This window comes from Physeter macrocephalus, chromosome 18, assembly GCF_002837175.3.
Source record: "Physeter macrocephalus isolate SW-GA chromosome 18, ASM283717v5, whole genome shotgun sequence".
Lineage (NCBI taxonomy): Eukaryota > Metazoa > Chordata > Mammalia > Artiodactyla > Physeteridae > Physeter > Physeter macrocephalus.
In genome coordinates, this window is record NC_041231.1 from 462,515 (window position 1) to 481,212 (window position 18,698).

The following is an 18,698-nucleotide window of genomic DNA, read 5'->3' on the forward strand; positions in this document are numbered from 1 at the left end:
CACCCGGGGGAGCCGCGGGGGGGGGGGGGGGGGGGGGGGGGGGGGGGGGGAAGGCGGGGAGGGGGGGGTCAGAGCCAAGGTGGGAAGTGCCCGCAGGATGGAGCAGGGGGCGGGGCTCAAAGCAAGGTCATTTAGGGGGCCGCCCGGAGTGTGAGACAGAGACCCCCAAATGCCCGCCCACCGGCCTCCCCAGATCAGGGGAGGGGAGCCCCGCCCTGCTCTGCCAGCCCACCTGACACCAGAGCCCACCTGGCCATCTCTGGCAGCGACCACCTGATGCACTTGAGCGCCTTCTTCATCATGGAGGAGTTCTGCATCAGGAAGAAGGGGCGCAGGAGCCGGCGCACCCGCACGGGCTGGAAGAGACCAGGACCCGGGACCCTGAGAACAGCCACTGCGGGCTGGCAGACGGCACGCGGGCCCCAGAGGCCCGACGCTCTGCGCGAGGACAGCCACGGCCCGGCTGTCTGCGGGCTCCCAGCGTGCCCGGCCTTGACCTCGCAGGCTCAACACCCTCCCCGCTCCCTCCCGGGGCCCAGCTCGGAAGCCCAGCCCCCAGACCTGCCAGCACCGGGGAAGGGGGGCGACCGGCGTGCCTCTCGGGCACCCTGCTCCGCCCCAAGGTCACCTCCCGTCCTCCTGCCTGGATTGGCAGCTGCCTCTCCCCCCGCCCGGCGCCCTGGCCGCCTCCTCTGCGCCCGACCATGTGCTGGACGCCCCGAGCCCCCTCCTCCCCGCTCTCTGGCCTCACGCCTCAGGGAACATATCCGTCCTTGGGATTTTAAGGGTCACAACACGTTCAATCTCCAGCCCAAGCTCTCAACTCCAGACACGTCCTAATGGACGTCTTGTCTCAGAAACGTGAGGCTGATGGAGTCACCTCCCGGCCCAGCCCTCCGGGGCTGCCTGGAGGCCCAGGGCACCCACCCTCCCCGTCCCACTGGCCGCCGCGCTTGGCACCCCCATTCCCCCCCCAACCACTCAGAGGGCTGCTTGCACCCGGCCCTTCCGTCCCGCCGTCAATGCCACCTCCGGCGCTGCATGGGCGACCTTCCTTCTCACCACCCGCCTCAATCATTTTTTCCCCCCCGCACACATCTGATGCTTCCTGGTACCGTCGGCCCCTCTCACAACAGAACGAGGCCCCGCCAGCAGCAGCGCACAGTAGGCCCTCAGAACGTCTGCAGCGTGAGCGTCCCAGGGACTCACTCGGCCTCCCCGGGCTGCACTCACCCTCAGAAGGGGCCCCGGCTGCCGACAGGACTGAGAAGGGAGAAGTAAACAGCGGTGAACGGGCGAGGCTCAGGGGTCTGCCCCCCTCCCAGGCTGAGGGACCGGTGCCCCAGCTCACCCAAGACCCGCTCGCTGCCCCTGGGCGAAAGCTCCTGTCTCGGGGCCCCTGTCGGGAGTCTTTCAGCCCGTCCCCCGGGCCGAGCAGGAGCTAGGGGTCCAGCCGCACCCACTCCCCGGGCTCGGCCCTCGCCTGTAGTCAGACACAGACCAGAGCACGGCTTCTTCCAGACGCCTTCACCCCACCCAACCCAACCCACCGAGGGCCTTCCCGATGGCTGGGGCCACATCACTGCCACGGATGCAGGGAACACGTGTGAAGGGTGGGAAGACGTTCCCACGTCGACTGCCTGCAAGGAGAGCCAGCCCAGTGCCAGCTAAGCCCCTGGCGAGGCTTAAATCACACCGAGAATCACAGCCTAGGCCTCTGAGCCTTTAGAAAGAAGCTACCAACTAATCTGCAGAGAACTAGTCTCTTATGAGAAACAGCCTCGGCGGTCACGACCACGGCCTATCAGCTGACCAGCAGACCATGTGTGACCTGATCCTCCAGCCACAAGGCTGGGGAAGCAGGACTCCATCAGGTGCAAAAGGACAGGAAAGACCAGACTAGAGCAGGTCAGAGGCCCCGGTCCTCCTGCAGGCCCCAAGGCCGGGGAGCTCTTGAAGACGAGCCACCTGGCCACGGAGAAGAACCCTGGGCTTGGTGCGCAGACCGCGCTGGGTGATGGGCCGGCCCCAGCCAGAAGCGGACGGCGTGTAGCGTTACAGCCTCCACGGGAAAGTCCCCTAGAGACGGGCCCACAGGGGGAGCTTTACAGAGGGCAGGGCCCACCCTGTACGGACCAGAAAGATAATGACTCCCAGGGCGTCAGGGCCATGGAAAGAACAGCCTGGGCGTCTGGGGACGAGACCGTCCGAGAGGACACGTGTGGGTGGCCAGAGAGTGCCCCCACCACGAGGGAGCAGGAGGAGGCTCTCTGGACAGATGACACGTCTGTGGACGTCCTCAGCCTCTCCCCTGGCCACCCTGCACCGATCTCCACAGGCCACAGGCAAAGTGGCCACAGAGCAGGGATGGGGGTGACGCCCGGGGCCAACCACATGGACCCCCCCCCAACCCAGGCCACTACTGGGGGCCCACCCTGCCAGAAGCCGAGCCCAGAGCCGGCCGCCACGCGGCCCCCGCGGGGACCCACCAGTCCCTCCCCAAGCAAGGCCCTCAGCTGTCCTCAGCGGACATGCAGGCGGGTGGGTATGGGCTCTCCCTGCCCTGCCCTCCATGCCTCTCCCAGGACCAGCATCTGAGCCTCAGGACCAATGCTGCATCCAACCCGGGCACGGCCCACAGCTCCCACCGGCCTTACCACGGCCCTACCCCGAAGCAGCTGGCCTGTGGGAGGGCCTGGTGGCCCTGAGGCGGGGCGGGGGGTGGGAACCCAGCAGAGGTCCTGAGCGCTAGGACAAAATGGGGCAGCAACGCCTCCACTCCCCACCCCACAATCCCGGGCCCTGCGGGTCTGGAAGCATCCGCTCCCGAGATGCTTCGACCAGGGGCGCACGCTGGGCCCACTGGGCTGGACCACAGCTGTTCATGAAAAGAGGGCTGGGGGCCAGTGTGGGCAAAAAAGCGCCAATTACCAAGGACAGATTGGGTTGTTGCTGCCCAGAGGGGCAGAGAGGTCTGCGTCCAACATGAAAAATTATCACAAAACTCCAGTAATAAAAAGGCAGGACCAGCGAGGACCCAGGCCCCTCGGGAAGGAAAGTCTGGGTGCCCGTACGAGGGGACCCAGGGCATGTGGGGCTGAGGCGGGGGGCAGCTGGGCTCCTGGGCCACTCACCACACAAGGCCTTCGGGTCTTCACGGCCAGTTACACAGACACGGGTTTGTACACGGCAAAGGCCCTCTCTCCCCTCCCCCTCTCCCCTCCCCCTCCTCCCAATCTCACGCGAGGCTCCTCGGCGGTGGTGAGGTTCTCAACCCAGCCTTAAAGGGACAAATGCTCAGGTGACATGAGATGGTCCCGCAGAAGTGGAGCCAGCGGTGGTTAGGCCGGTGTCTGCCCCCTTTCTGGGGGCGGGTGAGGGCCTCCTCCTTGGTACGAAGAAGGCAGCACCTTCTCAGGGAGAAGCATGTGCTGTCGCGCTCCTACAGGGCCATGGCGGAGGCATGGGGGCTGCAGGGGGCACTGCGCCCTCCACCCGCCCGGCGGCCCTGCTGTGAGCCGGGCCAGGACCCGCCACTGACACCTCTCCTTCATCGGCCGCCCCTGCCTAGCGGGAAGCAGGCAGGAGGCACGGGCTGGGGACCCGCTGGCTCCCGTCATCTTGCTGCCCCCGCCGGCAGCACCCAGGGCGTCCAGCCTCCCCCTCCCTCCTCCAGCACCCCCAGAACCAGCATCATGGTCGCGCCTCCTGGAGGAGCCAGCACCCCGTCCCCAGAGGGCAGGGTCCCAGCTCGCGGAGCCCCTCCCCTGAGCTTCCAGGTTCCATGACCCCGATCTCCTTCCTTTCCTCCCCTAGCCCCCGGTTAGGGGGGCAGGGGGGTTGCTGCCTGCGGTTCTGTGTTCTCCGGGCCCCCTTCTCGATTTCCTGCTTACTCAAGCCCTGTCTGAGGCCCTATGTTAAATTCTCTCGACTAAAGCAGCTGATGGGCTTCTGTGTCCCCGACCAGCCCTGATGGCTCAGGATGTCCCCAAACCGACGGTTCCCAGCTCCGCTCTATCAAATCACGGGGCGATGCTTCTGGGTGCTCGGGGGGAACAAAGATGCTGTCGTCAGCAAGGCTGGGGGCTGCCAGCTCGGCTGAGGCAGGGCAGGAACCCCGGAACTCGGCCCCAGGGCCCCGCGCCTCCCCTAGGCCTCAGTGTCTTCATCCGCAAGATGGGGACAAGGCTCCCTGGCCCGTGGGTGACTGACGTGCTCCGGAGGGCGGGCAGAGCCGGGCAGGAGGGCCGGACGGATGCAGGGCCTCGGGACTCCCGCCCACCGTTCCCCTGGGCAGCTGCGTCCCCCCAGCCCCCCGCCTCCCCCATCAGAGTCGCCTCCCCACCTACCTCCTGACAAATAAGGCTCAGCGACACGATCCAGTCCACGAGAGACGCAAGCAGCACCACGAGGTAGGCCAGCAGCCAGGGGTTCTTCCGGAACTGGGCCCACCCCACCAGGTAGCTCTGCAAGAGGGACGCGGCTGAGCCGGGGGTGGCCGCACGGACCCCGGCCGGGCAGCCGGTCCGAGGCCCGCGATGCGCGCGGGCGAGGCTAGGCAGCCTCAGCGAGCAGCACGGTCCCCGCGGGGCTCAGAGCGGGAAGCTGAGCATCGGTCAGAAGGCCCACGGTCCTCGCCCAGCCTGCTCGGGACCCCGGGCGGCCCGGGACCCCGGGCTCCGCACTGACCGGCCCCAGCCCGTGTCCCCACGGGGAACGGGGTCCCTGCCCGTCCTGCCTACCCAACCACCGCTGTAGCTTGTGCCTAGGAATCGTTCCGGAAAGGACTAGGAATCTGAGCAGATGCGCGCGGCACGTGCCTTGGGAAGGCGGGAGTTTGGCACCTGTTCGGCGCCCCTGACTGTCCTTTCCCGTCACTGACCCCCGCCAGAGGTCACAGCTTGCAGATGAAAACACGTGCTCCCTCTCACCTTTCGAGACGTCCCAAACGGACCAACCATTCCAAACAGGCTAACGAGAACTTCTAACCAGTTTCAGTTCCAGTTTAAAAACCCCCAGACCTCCTAACCACATTATAGGCTAAAAAAGAAGAAATAAGAAACTGTCAGGGCCCTCGGTCACACACACATGCACCAACCCACGTCCCTCGGGGTCAGGCCACAGAGGCCAAACCACCCTGCCAGGGGGTGCCCTGCAGGCAGGGTGTGGATGTGCACGTGGGCCTGAGGCTGGAGCAACCGACCGAATCGCTGTTGTTTGTTACAAGTGACAGACGGCGTGGCCAGTGTACACCCTGCGTCTCAATGGGAAGTTGCTACAGCTCTGAAGCCCTGACACAGCTCAGCTCACGCAAGCAAGGCAGGGCCCACCTCCAGCTTCTAGGAGGACCTGCGTCACGGAAGCCAGAGCTGCACACGGCCGGGGGCGGGACGGCAGCCCTTCCGCCCCACGCCAGCTCCTCCCCTCCGGGCTTCTCCTCTGTCGGGGCGGGAGCGTGGGCCATGGAGAGACGCCCGGTCCCCTCTTGTTCAGTGGGGGTCCCTCCCCACAGCGGCACTGCCAGACCCTCGGCCACTCTCTCCCGGGGTCCCGCAAGGCTGTGTGCCCCCGATGGCTCGGCCATCCCCCATCGATGGTCTGGGAGGGGGAAGAGCTGTCCAAGAGGCAGCCTAGGCCTCTGCTCTGCGGGTCGAAGCGCACGGTCGGACAGGCAGCTTGCTCCAGGAGTGCGAAAAATAAACCCAGGAAGCAGCAGCCGGGCCGGGAGGGCGCGGGTCCCAACCTCAGCACCTGTGCAGCCCCCTCACCTTCACGGAGACGTCGGCCGCGAAGACCAGCAGGCAGAGCGCCTCGACGCCCTCGGTCAGGCCGCAGGGCGGCTCCCAGGGGGCCGAGCGGTAGCGCACATCAGAGGTGCTGGTGAGTGAGGAGGGCGTCTCAACAAAAGCCAAAGCCAGGATCAAGAAAATGGTGAAGCTCAGAATCCTGGAAAAGGGACCAAAACTGGTCAAAAGGCAAGAACCAGCCACACTCTGGGGCCAAAAAAGCAGATGAGCAGGCGGGACGCCTGGAAGGCAGCAGGGCAGACTCCACGGGTCCAAAGGCCGGAGCCCACACTTCCTGCTCCGTGGCCACTCGTGTGTGTGGTCAGATAACACGTATCGGCGCAAAACTCAATAGCCATGGCTGGCCGGAAGGTTCTGGAAAGGAACCCTCACCACAGAGGGGCCAGGCTCTGCTCCGATAAGGAGGGGAGACGGCGGGGAGGGGAGCCTGTCTGCCCCCCGAGACCAGCCCCCTCCCCAGGCCCGGCTGCGGGAGCCCCGCGGCACGCGTGTACATTCTCACCACTGGCTCATGCTGGAGTAGTACCGTCGGTACAGCCACAGAGACCTGGCGTCCACGCGGTGGTTGATGGAGCGATACTGGAAGTGAAGGTCATGCGGGGCACGTGAGGGTCCCCTCTGTGCCACCCAGCACAGCCAGCCCCGTGCAGGGCACCCCTCTCACCCACGACAGGCCCAAGGCGGGGACACAGGCTGGGGATCGCAGGGTCCAACTCCACTCAGTACAGGGACCAGGGGCTCGTCGGGACTCAGCAGGGTCAGACCCTCCCAAGCTGCAAGGTTTCCCCAGGGCCGGCAGGTGGACGGACGCTTGCCGGCTGGATTCACAGCTGTGCCCTGTCTGTGAGGCTCTCCCCCCGCTCTGTGCAAGGCTGACCCCACCCCACCTCAGCTGTGTCACCGTGCAGGACGCCCCCAACCTCATCCCCCAAGTGAGGCATTGGTGGCTTCTACAGTCTGTTTCCCTAATTAAGCCTGTGTGTCGTCTGTAGGCAGGGGAAGGTCTTGCCACCTTTGGGCATCTTTCACGGGACCGAGATCAGGGCAGCACACGACAGGCCCTCGGCAGGTGGTGCATCAGTGAAAGGAGGGACGAGGGACCCAGAAGAGCACCCAGCACATGTCTCCTTAAGGGGGACTCGAGGGGACCATGCCCCAAAGCCCAGTCGTCGCAGCTACAATGACCACACGGCCCAGCAACCGCAGCCCCGGCCCCAGGATGGCAGGAGTGAAGGGGCCAGTGGGGCAGCCGTCGTGCAGTCCCCACGAGCCCCAGGGACAAGCCGCCGGGAGCAGGCGCCGCCCACCTGGATGGCATCTTCGATGAAGACCACAGCCTGGTCCAAGCACAGATCCCGCCCGGCCACGGCACCTGCGGGCGGAGGGGACACGTCGGGTGAGGAGGGGGCTCGGGAGGCACTCACCCGCTACAGGGCCACCGAGAGCAAGGCAAGAACCCGGCTGCATTCTTTCCAAGGCTCTGGAACGAGACGCCTCTCGCCCGGCAGTGTGTACGTGCGCGCGTGCGTGTCTGTGTCTGTGTGTGTGTCTGTGTGCGCTGTGTGTGTGCGTGCGCGCGTGCGTGTCTGTGTCTGTGTGTGTGCGTGCGTGCGCGCGCTGTGTGTGTATGTGTGCGCGCGCGCTGTGCGTCTGTGTGCGTGCGCGCGTGCGTGTCTGTGTGTGCGTGCGTGCGCGGTGTGCGTGTGCGTGCGCGCGCGGTGTGTGTGCGTGCGTGTGTGTGTGCGCGCGCGCGCGCACGCGCAGGCCCACAGGGCAGGACCCCCGAGCGCTGGGCCCCAGGTGGGGCAGGGTCTGAGCACGGGCTCCGGGCCCAGAGGAGGAGGAGCTCCCACGGTCCCCACCCCCTGGGGTGGAGTGACGGAGGGCCCAAAGCAGCCAGCGAGACGGAACCAGGCTCAGGGGGCTCAGACCCCGGCTCCCCACCTACAGGCTCAAAGGCTCAGAGCCGTGGGCTTAAGCTCACTGTGCGCATCTCCCCCTGTCAAATGCGGGTGTTAACAGCCACACAGCTTGGCCCCCAGTGCAAGTGCAGGACCCCCAGGGCCGGCCCGGCACACGGAACGTGCTCACCGCCACCCTCTGCCCCGTCCCACCACCGGCCTCCAGGTGACCTTTGTCAGGACACTGCACCCCAGCTTACGCGACTGTAAGATGGGGCAGCGCTACCGGCCTACGCCCTCACCGAGCAAGATCACGGACTTAACGCTCACACAGGAAGGTGATATCTAGAAGCCCGAGGCGCTGCGTGACCCTCCATCAAACACTGAGCACTAAGAAGGCACTTCTGAGGCCATCGTGGCCCCCTGCTTGTGCCACGGGCCCACAGGGCCAGGTGACCGCAACCGAGTCACCCCGAGAGTGGGAACCGAGGGAACCTTCCCCAACCAGGGACTGGGGTCCTCGGGGCGAGGGAGGCTGGGGTGGTGCGGGTTTCTGACGAGGAGGGGCCTTCAGGACAAGTCACACGGCTCAAACCTCCGGTCTGTCACCTTGGCCTAGGGTTCCGCCCACCGCGTGGTGGGCAGCTTTGCACAGAAGTCTGACGTAAAGGGCCAAGGAAGGCATGAGGAGCCGCAGCTCACAGGACAAAGGACCCCCAGAGAGGCCCCGGAGAGGGAGCAGCCCAGGCCCCTGGGGGGGTGGAGCCGGCACACAGCCCCCAGCAGCTCCCAGATCCGGGCTCGGAAACGAGGTGAACAGGCCTGTCACCACTTCTGTTGAAGATTCTACTTTCGCATCTGCCCTTGAGCCCAGCAGCTGCCCAAACCGCCCTTAACCGGTACCGAGAGATGCAGAGATGCCGAGGCCAGAGGCGGGGGAGGCCGGGCACCTGCGCAGAGCTCCGGGCCCCCGGCCACTCTGCCTGCCGACCCCAGGGACGCAGCTGCCGCTGTCCTCAGGGCCTGTGCCCACCGGGGACGTGGGGGACCCTGGACAGAGACAGGAGGCTGGACTGTGTCCTGTCTCTGCCATCACCTTGCTGTGTCACCCAGAAACAGCACCCTCGTCCGTCTGGGCCTCAGATTCCTCCCATGGACGACCTCCATGCTCACGTGAGGGGCTGAAAAGTTCTCCCACGGAGACTCTGAGGGTGGAGACTGCCTGCTGCCCCCGGAAGCGTCCCGGGAACGCTGTGATGTGAAGGCACCCTGTTTTGTTCCCTGCTGTACCCACAGAGCCCAGGACAGCGTGGGGCTCAGCACACAGCAGCCCGCAAGTCCCACTGGTCGACTGAGTGAACAGCCGAGGGGCGCCTGGGAGGGCAGGGTGGTCTGAGGGGACACGAGAGGCCCCACGTCACCAAATCCCCGGGTGAGAATGGGACTCAGCCTGGAGAGATCCAAGGAGACAAGCTTCCTGGATAAGCAGAGACAGGCAGCCAGGGCTCCCAGAGCTCGCTCCAGGGCCAGGACTGGGGGCAGCGAAGGGGCTTCCTCTGGCCAGCCGGCCCTCAAGGCACCAGACCTCTGGAAAGCCATCCCACGCGGCTCTGCGGCCCCGACACCGGCCTCCCTTTCCCATGCTGCGGTGGCCGGAGGGATCCCGTCACACACCCTCAGATGGCAAGCACAGCTTTCCGTGGGTCCCCACTGCTCCAGGAGAAAGTCCACACTCCGCCCCCAGCCCGGCAGCTCCCCTGCTGCTTCCTCCACCCTGTGCCCTCCGTGCCACTCACCCTGAACTTGGCTCCGCCAAGGCCAAGCTCTCCAAAGCCTTCCAGGCTGTCAGCCCTACCAGGAGCACCGTCCCCCAGCCTGGCGTCTGGGGACTCATTGCCTCAGGTGGCGATCAGCTGCCAGCACCCCCCCACCACTGTAGAATGTCGGAGCACAGAGGACATGGGGGCTCGAACACCTCAGCCCTGCACTGGTCCCCCTACCCCAAGCCTGCCCTCCCCAACATCCCAGAATAAACCCCCCTCCCCCTTGGCTCCAGCCCCTGCCCACTCCCCACTACTGGGTAGGGTCCTGACTAGCTCCCTCTGTGACCCTGGCCAAGGCCCTTACCCTCTCTGTGCCTCAGTCCCTGCGGGCCCTACACAACGGGACTGATGGGCAGGCTGAATGGGTTACTGTAGCTAAAGTGCTATGCACAGTAAGCTCTTCATAAACATTTGCTATTACTGTTATTCTCAAAGCTCCTTCTATGGCACAGTGACCCCTTGTCCTCTGACTTTTCCATAACCAGTAAGAGGGTAATTCCCTGACCAGGAACAGGAAAAGAAAACGACTATCCCCACCCTGTGGTCATGGCCGATGAGGTGGGGCTGGGTCTGGACCTGACCACCGGGCCCACTGGGGTCCATGGGGCACCCAGCAGCAGCCCTCCCCCACCCTTGTCAGTAGGAGAGTCCAGCTAGCTGCGGACAGGCGGTCCCTGAGCTCAGGGCCCCATCCAGGAGCCCCGCACGGGAGCTGGGCAGAAACTGAATGAGGGTCTGCAGAGCCTGGCTGGACAGCCTGACCAGGGAAATACAGAACACAGAGTGTCCTGTCCATGTTCTCAGAAGCCCCCACCAAGGCCACGGCATCGGGACAAAAAGCCGTCCCCAGGGTCCCCCCTCACCAGCCACACTGCCTGCCCCGGCACCTGTCTCTAGCGTGGGTCTCATCTGCCCTCCATGCACTCTCCCAGGGCTGGACCTGCAGTGATCACGGTTCTCCGCCCAGAATGGCCACCAGCACTGACGCGCACCAGCTCTGCCACCTGGCCGGGCACCTGGACTCTCTCTGAATCCTCACAACGCCCCGACCACCCCCCTTTTATTGAGACTCAGAAAGGTTAGGCAACCTGCCAAGGTCACACAGCCGGGAAGTGGCCTCCCGACGCAAAGGCTGCATCCCCTGGATGCCACCATGACCAGGACCCCAGGAGGTCTGGCACGGACTGGACGGAGAACTTTCCCAGGACAGCCTCTGAGATGGGCAGGTGGGCATGTTTTCCATCTCCTGCCAGGGACCCGCCCCAATAATCCCAGGACAGGCACACACTGCGGACCCCTCCCCAACAGAGGAGGAAAGTGAGCCCAGAGACAGAAGGTGGCCCGGAAGGAGCACCCAGTGGAGGTGCCTGCAGCGGCTGAGACAGATCCCAGGTCTATTTTCTTGGACAGGTCCTGGACACTCTCTGGGCCTCAGTTTCCCCCTCTGCAAAACGAGGCTGAGGCCCTTCCATCCCTAACCCAGCACCCAGTGCCCTTGGGGTCTGCCAGGGACAGAAGGACTTCACCCTCCCCACCCTCCTTGGGATTCAGCAATCTCTCTGCGGGTAAACAGGAAGAGCACGATGGAGCTGCAGAGAAGGAAGGAAGAAAGCCGCCCGGGTCTGGGGAGGCCTGCCCCAAGCCGACGCTGAAGGAGGAGCCTCACAGTTCACTCCCACCTGGGTTCGATCCCACCTCGGCCACTTCGTGGCTGTGTGACCTTGGGTAGGGGAACGCCCCTCTCTGTGCCTCACTTTCCCCCGTAAGAACTGGGGAAAACGGAAGTGCTTCCTTCTAGGAATCACCAAGGCGATCCACGGAAAGCACGAGGCCCCGGGCGCGCCGAGGGGGCTGCAGGAGGCTGGCTGCCCCTGGGCTGAGCGAGGCGTCTCAGCCCGACCGGTCGGGGGTTAGGGCGCGATCCCGCAGAATCTGGCTGAAGCTCGCGCCCTGGCCGGGGCCGGGGTCCGCACGGCGCAGCCGCCCCGCCCTCGGGAAGGCGGCTCCCTGGCGCGCCGCGCCGCCCGGGCCCGCTCGGACCCCGGCCGGGGGAGCGGGACGCGCCCGCAGGGACAGCAGTGACGCGGCGCGGGCCGGCGGGACCCCCACGCGCCACCCCTGCGCGGCCCGGCCCCTCCCCAGGCCGCGGCTCACCAGGGCCGACTTGGACGCTGTGACAGGAGGGTACGCCCGCCGGGGAATCGCGGCCACTGGCGCCGCGGGTCCGGCTCAGAAGCGGCTCCGATTCCTCCCGGGGGTCCGCCATGGGGTCACAGCCGCCCACCCGGACCTCACACAAGCACAAGACGCGAGCGCCGAGCTCCACTACGCAGGCGCAATGTCCCCGCCCCCGGGGTTCGGGAGGAGGCGGGGACAGCCCTGTGATGTACGAGACGCTCCTTCCTACCAGCCAATGAAGACGAAGATCTTGCTCTTGGAGGCGGGGCCTTTAGCCGACCACGCCTCCTGGTGGGTGGGGCTCAGCTTCCTTCCATCAGGGAGGGGCTCTAAGGACCCTCCTAGGGCTGGAAGGAAGGCCTTCTCAAAGGGTAGTCCCCGGCCAGCTCCGTCAGCATCACGTGGGCACGGATTAGAAAAGCACATTCTTGGGCCCCCTCAGACCCGCAGAATCGGAAACTCGGGGCAGGGCCCAGGAATCTGTGTTTTGCGTGTGACTTTTGGGTACATGGGAGTGACGCCAAAGGTCATCCCCCAAAATGGAAAATGAGTTTACCCTCTGATAATGATATTAGGGAGGTTAGGTATAATTGAGGGTAAAGTTTATAATGACAAGTGACACATTTGAAAAAAATATTTATGCTATATATAAAAAGTATTTCCAACATTAATATGTAAAGAGCTTTTTTTCTATTGCTGCAGTGACACATTACCACAAATTTAGCTTAAAACAACTCGCACTTATTATCTAAGTCCTGGAGGTCAGAAGTGCAGTAGCTGGGCAGGGTTCTCATCTCAAGGCCTCAGCAGGCCAAAGTCAATGTTTCAGCCCACCTGGGCTAGGCGCATCCAGGTGGGTGGCAGATTCACTGCCGTGGGGCTAGGACTGAGGTACCCATTTCTCCTCTTTTTTATAAATTTATTTATTTTTGGCTGCGTTGGGTCTTCGTTGCTGCACGCGGGCTTTCTCTAGTTGCGGCGAGTGGGGGCTACTCTTCCTTGCGGCTCGCGGGCTTCTCCTTGCCGCGGCTTCTCTTGTTGTGGAGCACGGGCTCTAGGCGCGCGAACTTCAGTAGTTCTGGCGCGTGGCCTCGGTAGTTGTGGTGCACAGGCTTAGTTGCTCCATGGCATGTGGGATCTTCCTGGACCAGGGCTCAAACCCGTGTTCCCGGAAGTGGCAGACGGATTCTTAACCACTGCGGCACCAGGGAAGCCCTGAGGTACCCATTTCTTGCTGGATGTTGTCTGGGGGTCATTCTCGGCTCCTAGAGGCTACTGCATTCCTTTATTTATGGCCCCCTCCATCATCGGAGCCAGGAAGAGAGCACTGAATCCTCCCATGCTTTGAATGAGATGCTTCGAGATGCAGCAAGGTGCTTCCAATCCTTCTGACCTCCCCCTCTGCAGCATCTCTTTGCTTTTAAGGGCTCATGTGATTACACTGGACACATGGAATAATCCAGGATAATCTCCTTAGTTTAAAATCAGCTGATTAGGGCTTCCCTGGTGGCGCAGTGGTTGACACTCCGACGACCGATGCAGGGGACACGGGTTCGAGCCCCGGTCCAGAAAGATCCCACATGCTGCGGAGCGGCTGGGCCCGTGAGCCATGGCCGCTGAGCCCGTGCTCCGCAATGGGAGAGGCCGCAACAGTGAGAGGCCTGCGTACCACAAAAAAAAAAAAATAAAAAAAAAAAAATAAAAAATCAGCTGATTAGTACCCTTAATTACATCTGCAAAATCTCTTTTGCCATCTAACTGACTGTAACCACAAGCATGGTGGGGGGGGGGTCATGGGGCCCATAATTCTGCCTCCCATAGAGCTCTTAAAAGTCAGTAAGAGGTTATAAAGCAGAAACTAACACACCATTGTAAAGCAATTATACTCCAATAAAGATGTTTAAAAAAAGAGAAAAAAATCAGTAAGAGGGACCTCCCTGGTGGCACAGTGGTTAAGAATCCACCTGCCAATGCAGGGGACGCAGGTTCGAGTCCTGGTCCGGGAACTAAGATGCCACGGGGCAACTAAGCCCGCCTGCCACAACTACAGAGCCCACGCGCTCTGGAGCCCACGCATCACAACTAGAGAAGCCTGCATGCCGCAATGAAGTTCCTGCGTGCCACAACTAAAAGACCTGAGGCAGCCAAATAAATAAATAAATTTTTTTTTAATCAGTAAGAAAAAGACTAAATTCCCCCTAGGTGGGAAAGGGGCAAAGGGTAAGAACCAGAGGTACACAAAAGAAGAAATATGAATAATGAATGCTCGAAGCAAAGCTCCGATGCGTTCATGGGTTTGGTTTGTTTTTTTCTTAAACAATCTGCATGCAGTTTAAAACCTAGAAAAGGCTTCCGCCCTGTCTCCATCTTGGAATTGGGAGGAAGACGGGGAGGGACCCTGGGACGGGACCGGGGCTGTGGTGAGGAGGGAGGCCGGGACTGAGAAGAGGAGAGGGGCAGAGGGTATCGGGACTGCCCTCAGCTACAATCTTTCAGCTGTCCTCGGGAGAGAGAAAGGGAAAGGGAGGGGGCCGGGGAGGGAGCGGGAACTCTCACCCTCGGACTCCGGTGTGAGAGGGGCTGTGCCGTCGGAAGTCCTCGGGGTAGGCCCCCTATCAGTGGCCAAAGAGCTGGGGCTCAGTCCCCTCCGTCCCGAATTTCCAGGCCTGACCCCACGCCTCTCAAATATCCAGGTCTCAGCTCCTGAGATTCCAGATACCTGGGACTCCTCTCTAAACCTGGGGCTCTGTTTCACAGGATTTCAAATATCTGGGGTTCAGGACCCTGCGTGCACCAGTATCCAGGGTTCATTCCCCACGAGTTCAAATATCAGATTCTTCCTCCCCCCGTTCAAATATCTGGGGTTCAGACCCCACAATCAGAAATCTGGGATTCAGCAACCAGCGCCCTCGAGGAGGAGGAGGAGGACTGGGCCGCGAGGTCAGACCAGGTTGTCACCCCCTCCCCTCCAAGGGAAGCTTCCCCACTGGCCCCTCAGGAAAGGGCGAGAGGATGGGGGAAGAGGTGGCAAGGGGAAAGGTCTCCTTGCCCCTCTCCCTGCTTGGCAGAGCCGTCGGCGGACCCCAGGAGGAGGTGGAGGCTCTGGGCACCAGAGTGACCCCTAGCAGGTCAAGCCCCAGTCTCAGGGCCCCCAGGGGCCACCGTGCCGGGCCGGGAGCCTGAAGGACCCCGATGTGGCTGAGCTCTCCTTCAAGGACGACCCGGAAAAGCTCTTCTCTGACCTCCGGGAAATTGGCCACGGCAGCTTTGGAGCCGTGTACTTTGCCGGGGGTGTCCGCAAGAGTGAGGTGGTGGCCATCAAGAAGGTGTCCTACAGTGCGAAGCAGTCAAAGGAGAAACGGCAGGACATCATCAAGGAGGTGCTCTTCCTGCAGAAGTTCCGGCACCCCGATGCCATTCAGTAGTGGGGCTGTGACCTAAGGAAGCACATGGCTTGGGTGGTGGTGGTGGAGTATCTCCTGGGCTCAGCTTCTGACCTTCTAGAAGTGCACAAGGAGCCCCTTCAGGAGGTGGAGGTTGCAGCTGTCAAGCACGGGGCCCTTCACGGCCTGGCTTACGTGCACTCCCACAACGTGATCCGTAGGGATGTGGGGCTGGAAACATCCCGCTGTCAGAGCCAGGCTTGGTGAGACTGGGGGACTTCGGCTCTGCATCCGTCATGGCACCTGCCAACTCCTTCGTGGGCGCCCTGTACTGGATGGCTCCAGAAGTGATCCTGGCAATGGATGAGGGGGCAGTAAGATGGCAAGGCGGATGTCTCGGTCCTCAGCCAGAAAGCGCTGCTGGCTCGTCACAGCCTGGACCAGGACCCGCTTCGAGAGGCAGGCCGCCCCCTCCCCTGTTCCCCTCCCAGATCCCAGACACCTACATCCTTCTCCATTTGTCTCACCTGTGGTTGCCTTTCCCCTCTGCCCTCATTCGTGTTACGGCTCGGCTTCTTTTCAACACCTCTTTCGCTTCTCGTGCCCACCAGACCCTGCTAGAGTTCCCAGGCCCTCCAGGAGCTTGGCTCCCCCCTTTCACCTCTCCTCTGCACCCCGCATCTCCCCACCCTCGGCTCCCTCTCCCAAGGAGTCCTGGCGCTCTCACTTCCTTGACACCAACAAGGCTTTCGGACCAGTTTCTGGGCCCTGCCTGTCTTTTGCCTCAGGACTTGAGCGAGAGACAGACACAGAAGGACTTGGAGCGTGCATCGCGGCTACGGCAGCGAGAGGCCACACGGGAGCCAGAGCTACGGCAGCTCCAGGCCGTACAGCGCGCACGGGCTGAGCTCACCCGCCTGCAGCACCAGACGGAGCTGGGCAACCAGCTGGAGTACAGCGAGCGGCGTGAGCAAGGCTGCGGCAGAGCACGCGGCCCAGGTTCGCCAGCAGCCCAAGAGCCCCAAAGTACGTGCAGGCCAGCGTTCCCCGGGCCTCCCGCTCCCTGCTCCTGGGGCTCTGGGACCACCTAACGCAGGCACCCTTAAAGAACAGCAGCCCTGCTAATCTGGCCAGGAGGCAGACCAAAGAATCCTGGGAGGGCTTCCCTGGTGGCGCAGTGGTTAAGAATCCGCCTGCCAATGCAGGGGACACGGGTTCGAGCCCTGGTCCGGGAAGATCCCCCATGCCGCGGAGCAACTAAGCCCGTGCGCCACAACTACTGAGCCTGCGCTCTAGAGCCCACGAGCCACAACTACTGAGGCCGCGCACCTAGAGCCCGTGCTCCGCAACGAGAGAAGCCACCGCGATGAGAAGCCCGCGCACCGCAACGAAGAGCAGCCCCCGCTCGCCACGACTAGAGAAAGCCCGCGCACAGCAACGGAGACCTAACACGGCCAAAAATAAAATAAAATAAGTAAATTTTTTTAAAAAGGAGAAGAATCCTGGGAGAGGAGGAGGAAGCAGTTCCAGAGAGGAGGATTCTGGGGAAGGAAGGGGCTGCCTTGGAGCCAGGAGAGCAGAGGATACTGGGGGAAGAGTCAGGAACCCCAGTCCCAGTCCACAGAAACAGAGGAGTTTGGTTGATGAGGAAGTTTGGGGGCCGCCTGAGGAGGAGCTAGAGGAGCTTAGAGTTCCGTCCCCGGCGCCCCAGGAGAGGGGCACCATGGGCCAGGAGGCATCCGGGGAATGGAGGTTGTAGGCGAAGGAGGGTGGTAGCCTCTTGGGTGAGGAGTTCGAGCTTGGCTGGGTCCAGGGTCCAACAGTGACTGCAGTCCCTGAGGAGGAGGAGGAAGAGGAGGAGGCGGGGCTCCGTTTAGGACCCCGAGGGATCCTGGAGACGGCTGTCCCTCACCAGACATCGCCCCCGAACCCCCTCCCACACATCCGAGGCCCAGCCCTGGTAGCCAGCTCCCTGGACTCCTGTCCCGTGGCCTCTTGGCTGGACCCTCCTTTGCAGCGGGGTCCTCCTCCGGCCTCCTGCCCCTGGTACTCCTGCTGTCTTTCCCAGTGCTGGCGGCCAGGGGCGTGGTGGCCTGCAGGCAGCCCTGCTGGCCCTCGAGGTGGGGCTGGTGGGCCTGGGGGGCTCCTACCTACTGCTTTGTACAGCTCTGCACCCGCCCCCCCCCCGCGCCGTCTATTCCTACTGCTGGCTCAGGGCACCGCACTGGGGGCTCTCCTCAGTCGGAGCTGGCGCCGAGGCCTCATGGGTGTCCCTCTGGGTCTTGGGGCTGCCTGGCTCTACCTCAGGCAGCTCTGGCAGCTGGGGGCAAATGGGTGCGGCTGCAGGGCCCCCGGATGCGCCGGGGCGTCTCTCGACTCTGGTTGCGCGCTCTGCTGCGTCTGTCGCCCGTGACCTTCAGGGCCCTATAGGGCCGTGGGGGACCTGGGCCTATTCGCACTCTCCCCCAAGACCAACGAGGATGGATGGCTTCCGCAGCCGCCTGCCTGTCCCGGGCCCCGGCGGGGTAATCCACCGTCCAGCACCCACTAGCCCTGTGGGCAAGGTTTTGGGCCCCGTGCAAGGGCTGGAACTGGCGCCTGGCACAGGCCAGCCAGGGTTGAGCCACCCGCCTGCCCCCCTGGGCCATCCACACACCGGCCGGTTGGCCGTGAGCGGCCCAGGCGTATCCCCCGGCTGCTACCACGCGGCCGGCGCCAGCTAAGCCCCCCTGCTTCACACCAGCCACCACGAGGGACTCTAGCTGCGCGGAGATCCCGAACCCGCCAGTCCCGGGGCCCTGCCTCCCTGGAGGTGAGCAACTCTAGCTCCTCCCCAGCCCAAATCTAGAGCATTGCAAATGCACTTTATCTCCCACTACTCAGTGAAGTTTCTCCAGTCCCAGTCCTCTCCTGCCTTCCACCACTCCTTCCTTGGTATGCTTCCCCCCCTCACCCCTAGCCCTTTGGGCCTCCAGACAGGCAGCGTCCTCTGCCGTGGAGTCCAGAGATTATATCTGGGGTTCTCCTGATGCCCCCCGCACCCTAAGTTGTTGCTGTTCTCCCCCGTGTGCGCCCATCCTCACCCTCATCCACTCAGGCCCGGGGCCAGGGCTGGCAGTGTGTGGGAAGAGTCATGTGGTTTTTTTTTTTTTCTCTCTTTGGTTTTGTTTTTCTGTCTCCCTTCCAACCTTTCCCCCACCGAAAAAAGAAAAAAGACGAACACAAATAAAATACCTGAGCAGAACGGTAAAAAAAAAAAAATTAAATAAATAAATAAAACCTAGAAAATAGTAAGACTTTTTTTGTTTGTTTTTGCGGTACGCGGGCCTCTCGCTGCCGTGGCCTCTCCCGTTGCGGAGCACAGGCTCCGGACGCGCAGGCTCAGCGGCCACGGCTCACGGGCCCAGCCGCTCCGCGGCACGTGGGATCTTCGCACAGGCTCCGGACGCGCAGGCTCAGCGGCCACGGCTCACGGGCCCAGCCGCTCCGCGGCACGTGGGATCTTCCCGGACCGGGGCACGAACCCGCGTCCCCTGCATCGGCAGGCGGACTCTCAACCACGGCGCCACCAGGGAAGCCCCAAAGGGATTCTTTAATTGCAGTAAA

The 18,698-nt window shown here is 63.1% G+C and overlaps 1 protein-coding gene and 1 pseudogene across 3 annotated transcripts in view; one reads left to right on the top strand and one right to left on the bottom strand.

Moving 5' to 3' along the window:
• Positions 1–11,845, bottom strand: part of TPCN2 (two pore segment channel 2) — a 32,506-nt gene extending 20,661 nt beyond the window's left edge. Inside the window, exons 1-6 of one of the 3 annotated variants that reach the window (XM_024133378.3) lie at positions 11,686–11,845; positions 7,115–7,179; positions 6,310–6,386; positions 5,769–5,946; positions 4,350–4,466; positions 250–356 (exon numbers count right to left, since the gene is read on the bottom strand). In XM_024133378.3, the coding sequence (XP_023989146.1) occupies positions 250–356; positions 4,350–4,466; positions 5,769–5,946; positions 6,310–6,386; positions 7,115–7,179; positions 11,686–11,797 (656 nt within the window). In that variant the 5' untranslated portion in view covers positions 11,798–11,845. Of the gene's footprint in view, positions 1–249; positions 357–4,349; positions 4,467–4,931; positions 5,041–5,203; positions 5,238–5,768; positions 5,947–6,309; positions 6,387–7,114; positions 7,180–11,685 lie in introns of those variants that run through there. The other 2 variants (XM_028479317.2, XM_028479318.2) reach the window with 2 other exon arrangements.
• Positions 11,846–14,721: 2,876 nt separating this feature from the next.
• On the top strand, positions 14,722–17,908 carry LOC102996997 (serine/threonine-protein kinase TAO2-like; annotated as a pseudogene).
• The last annotated feature ends 790 nt before the right edge of the window (positions 17,909–18,698 follow it).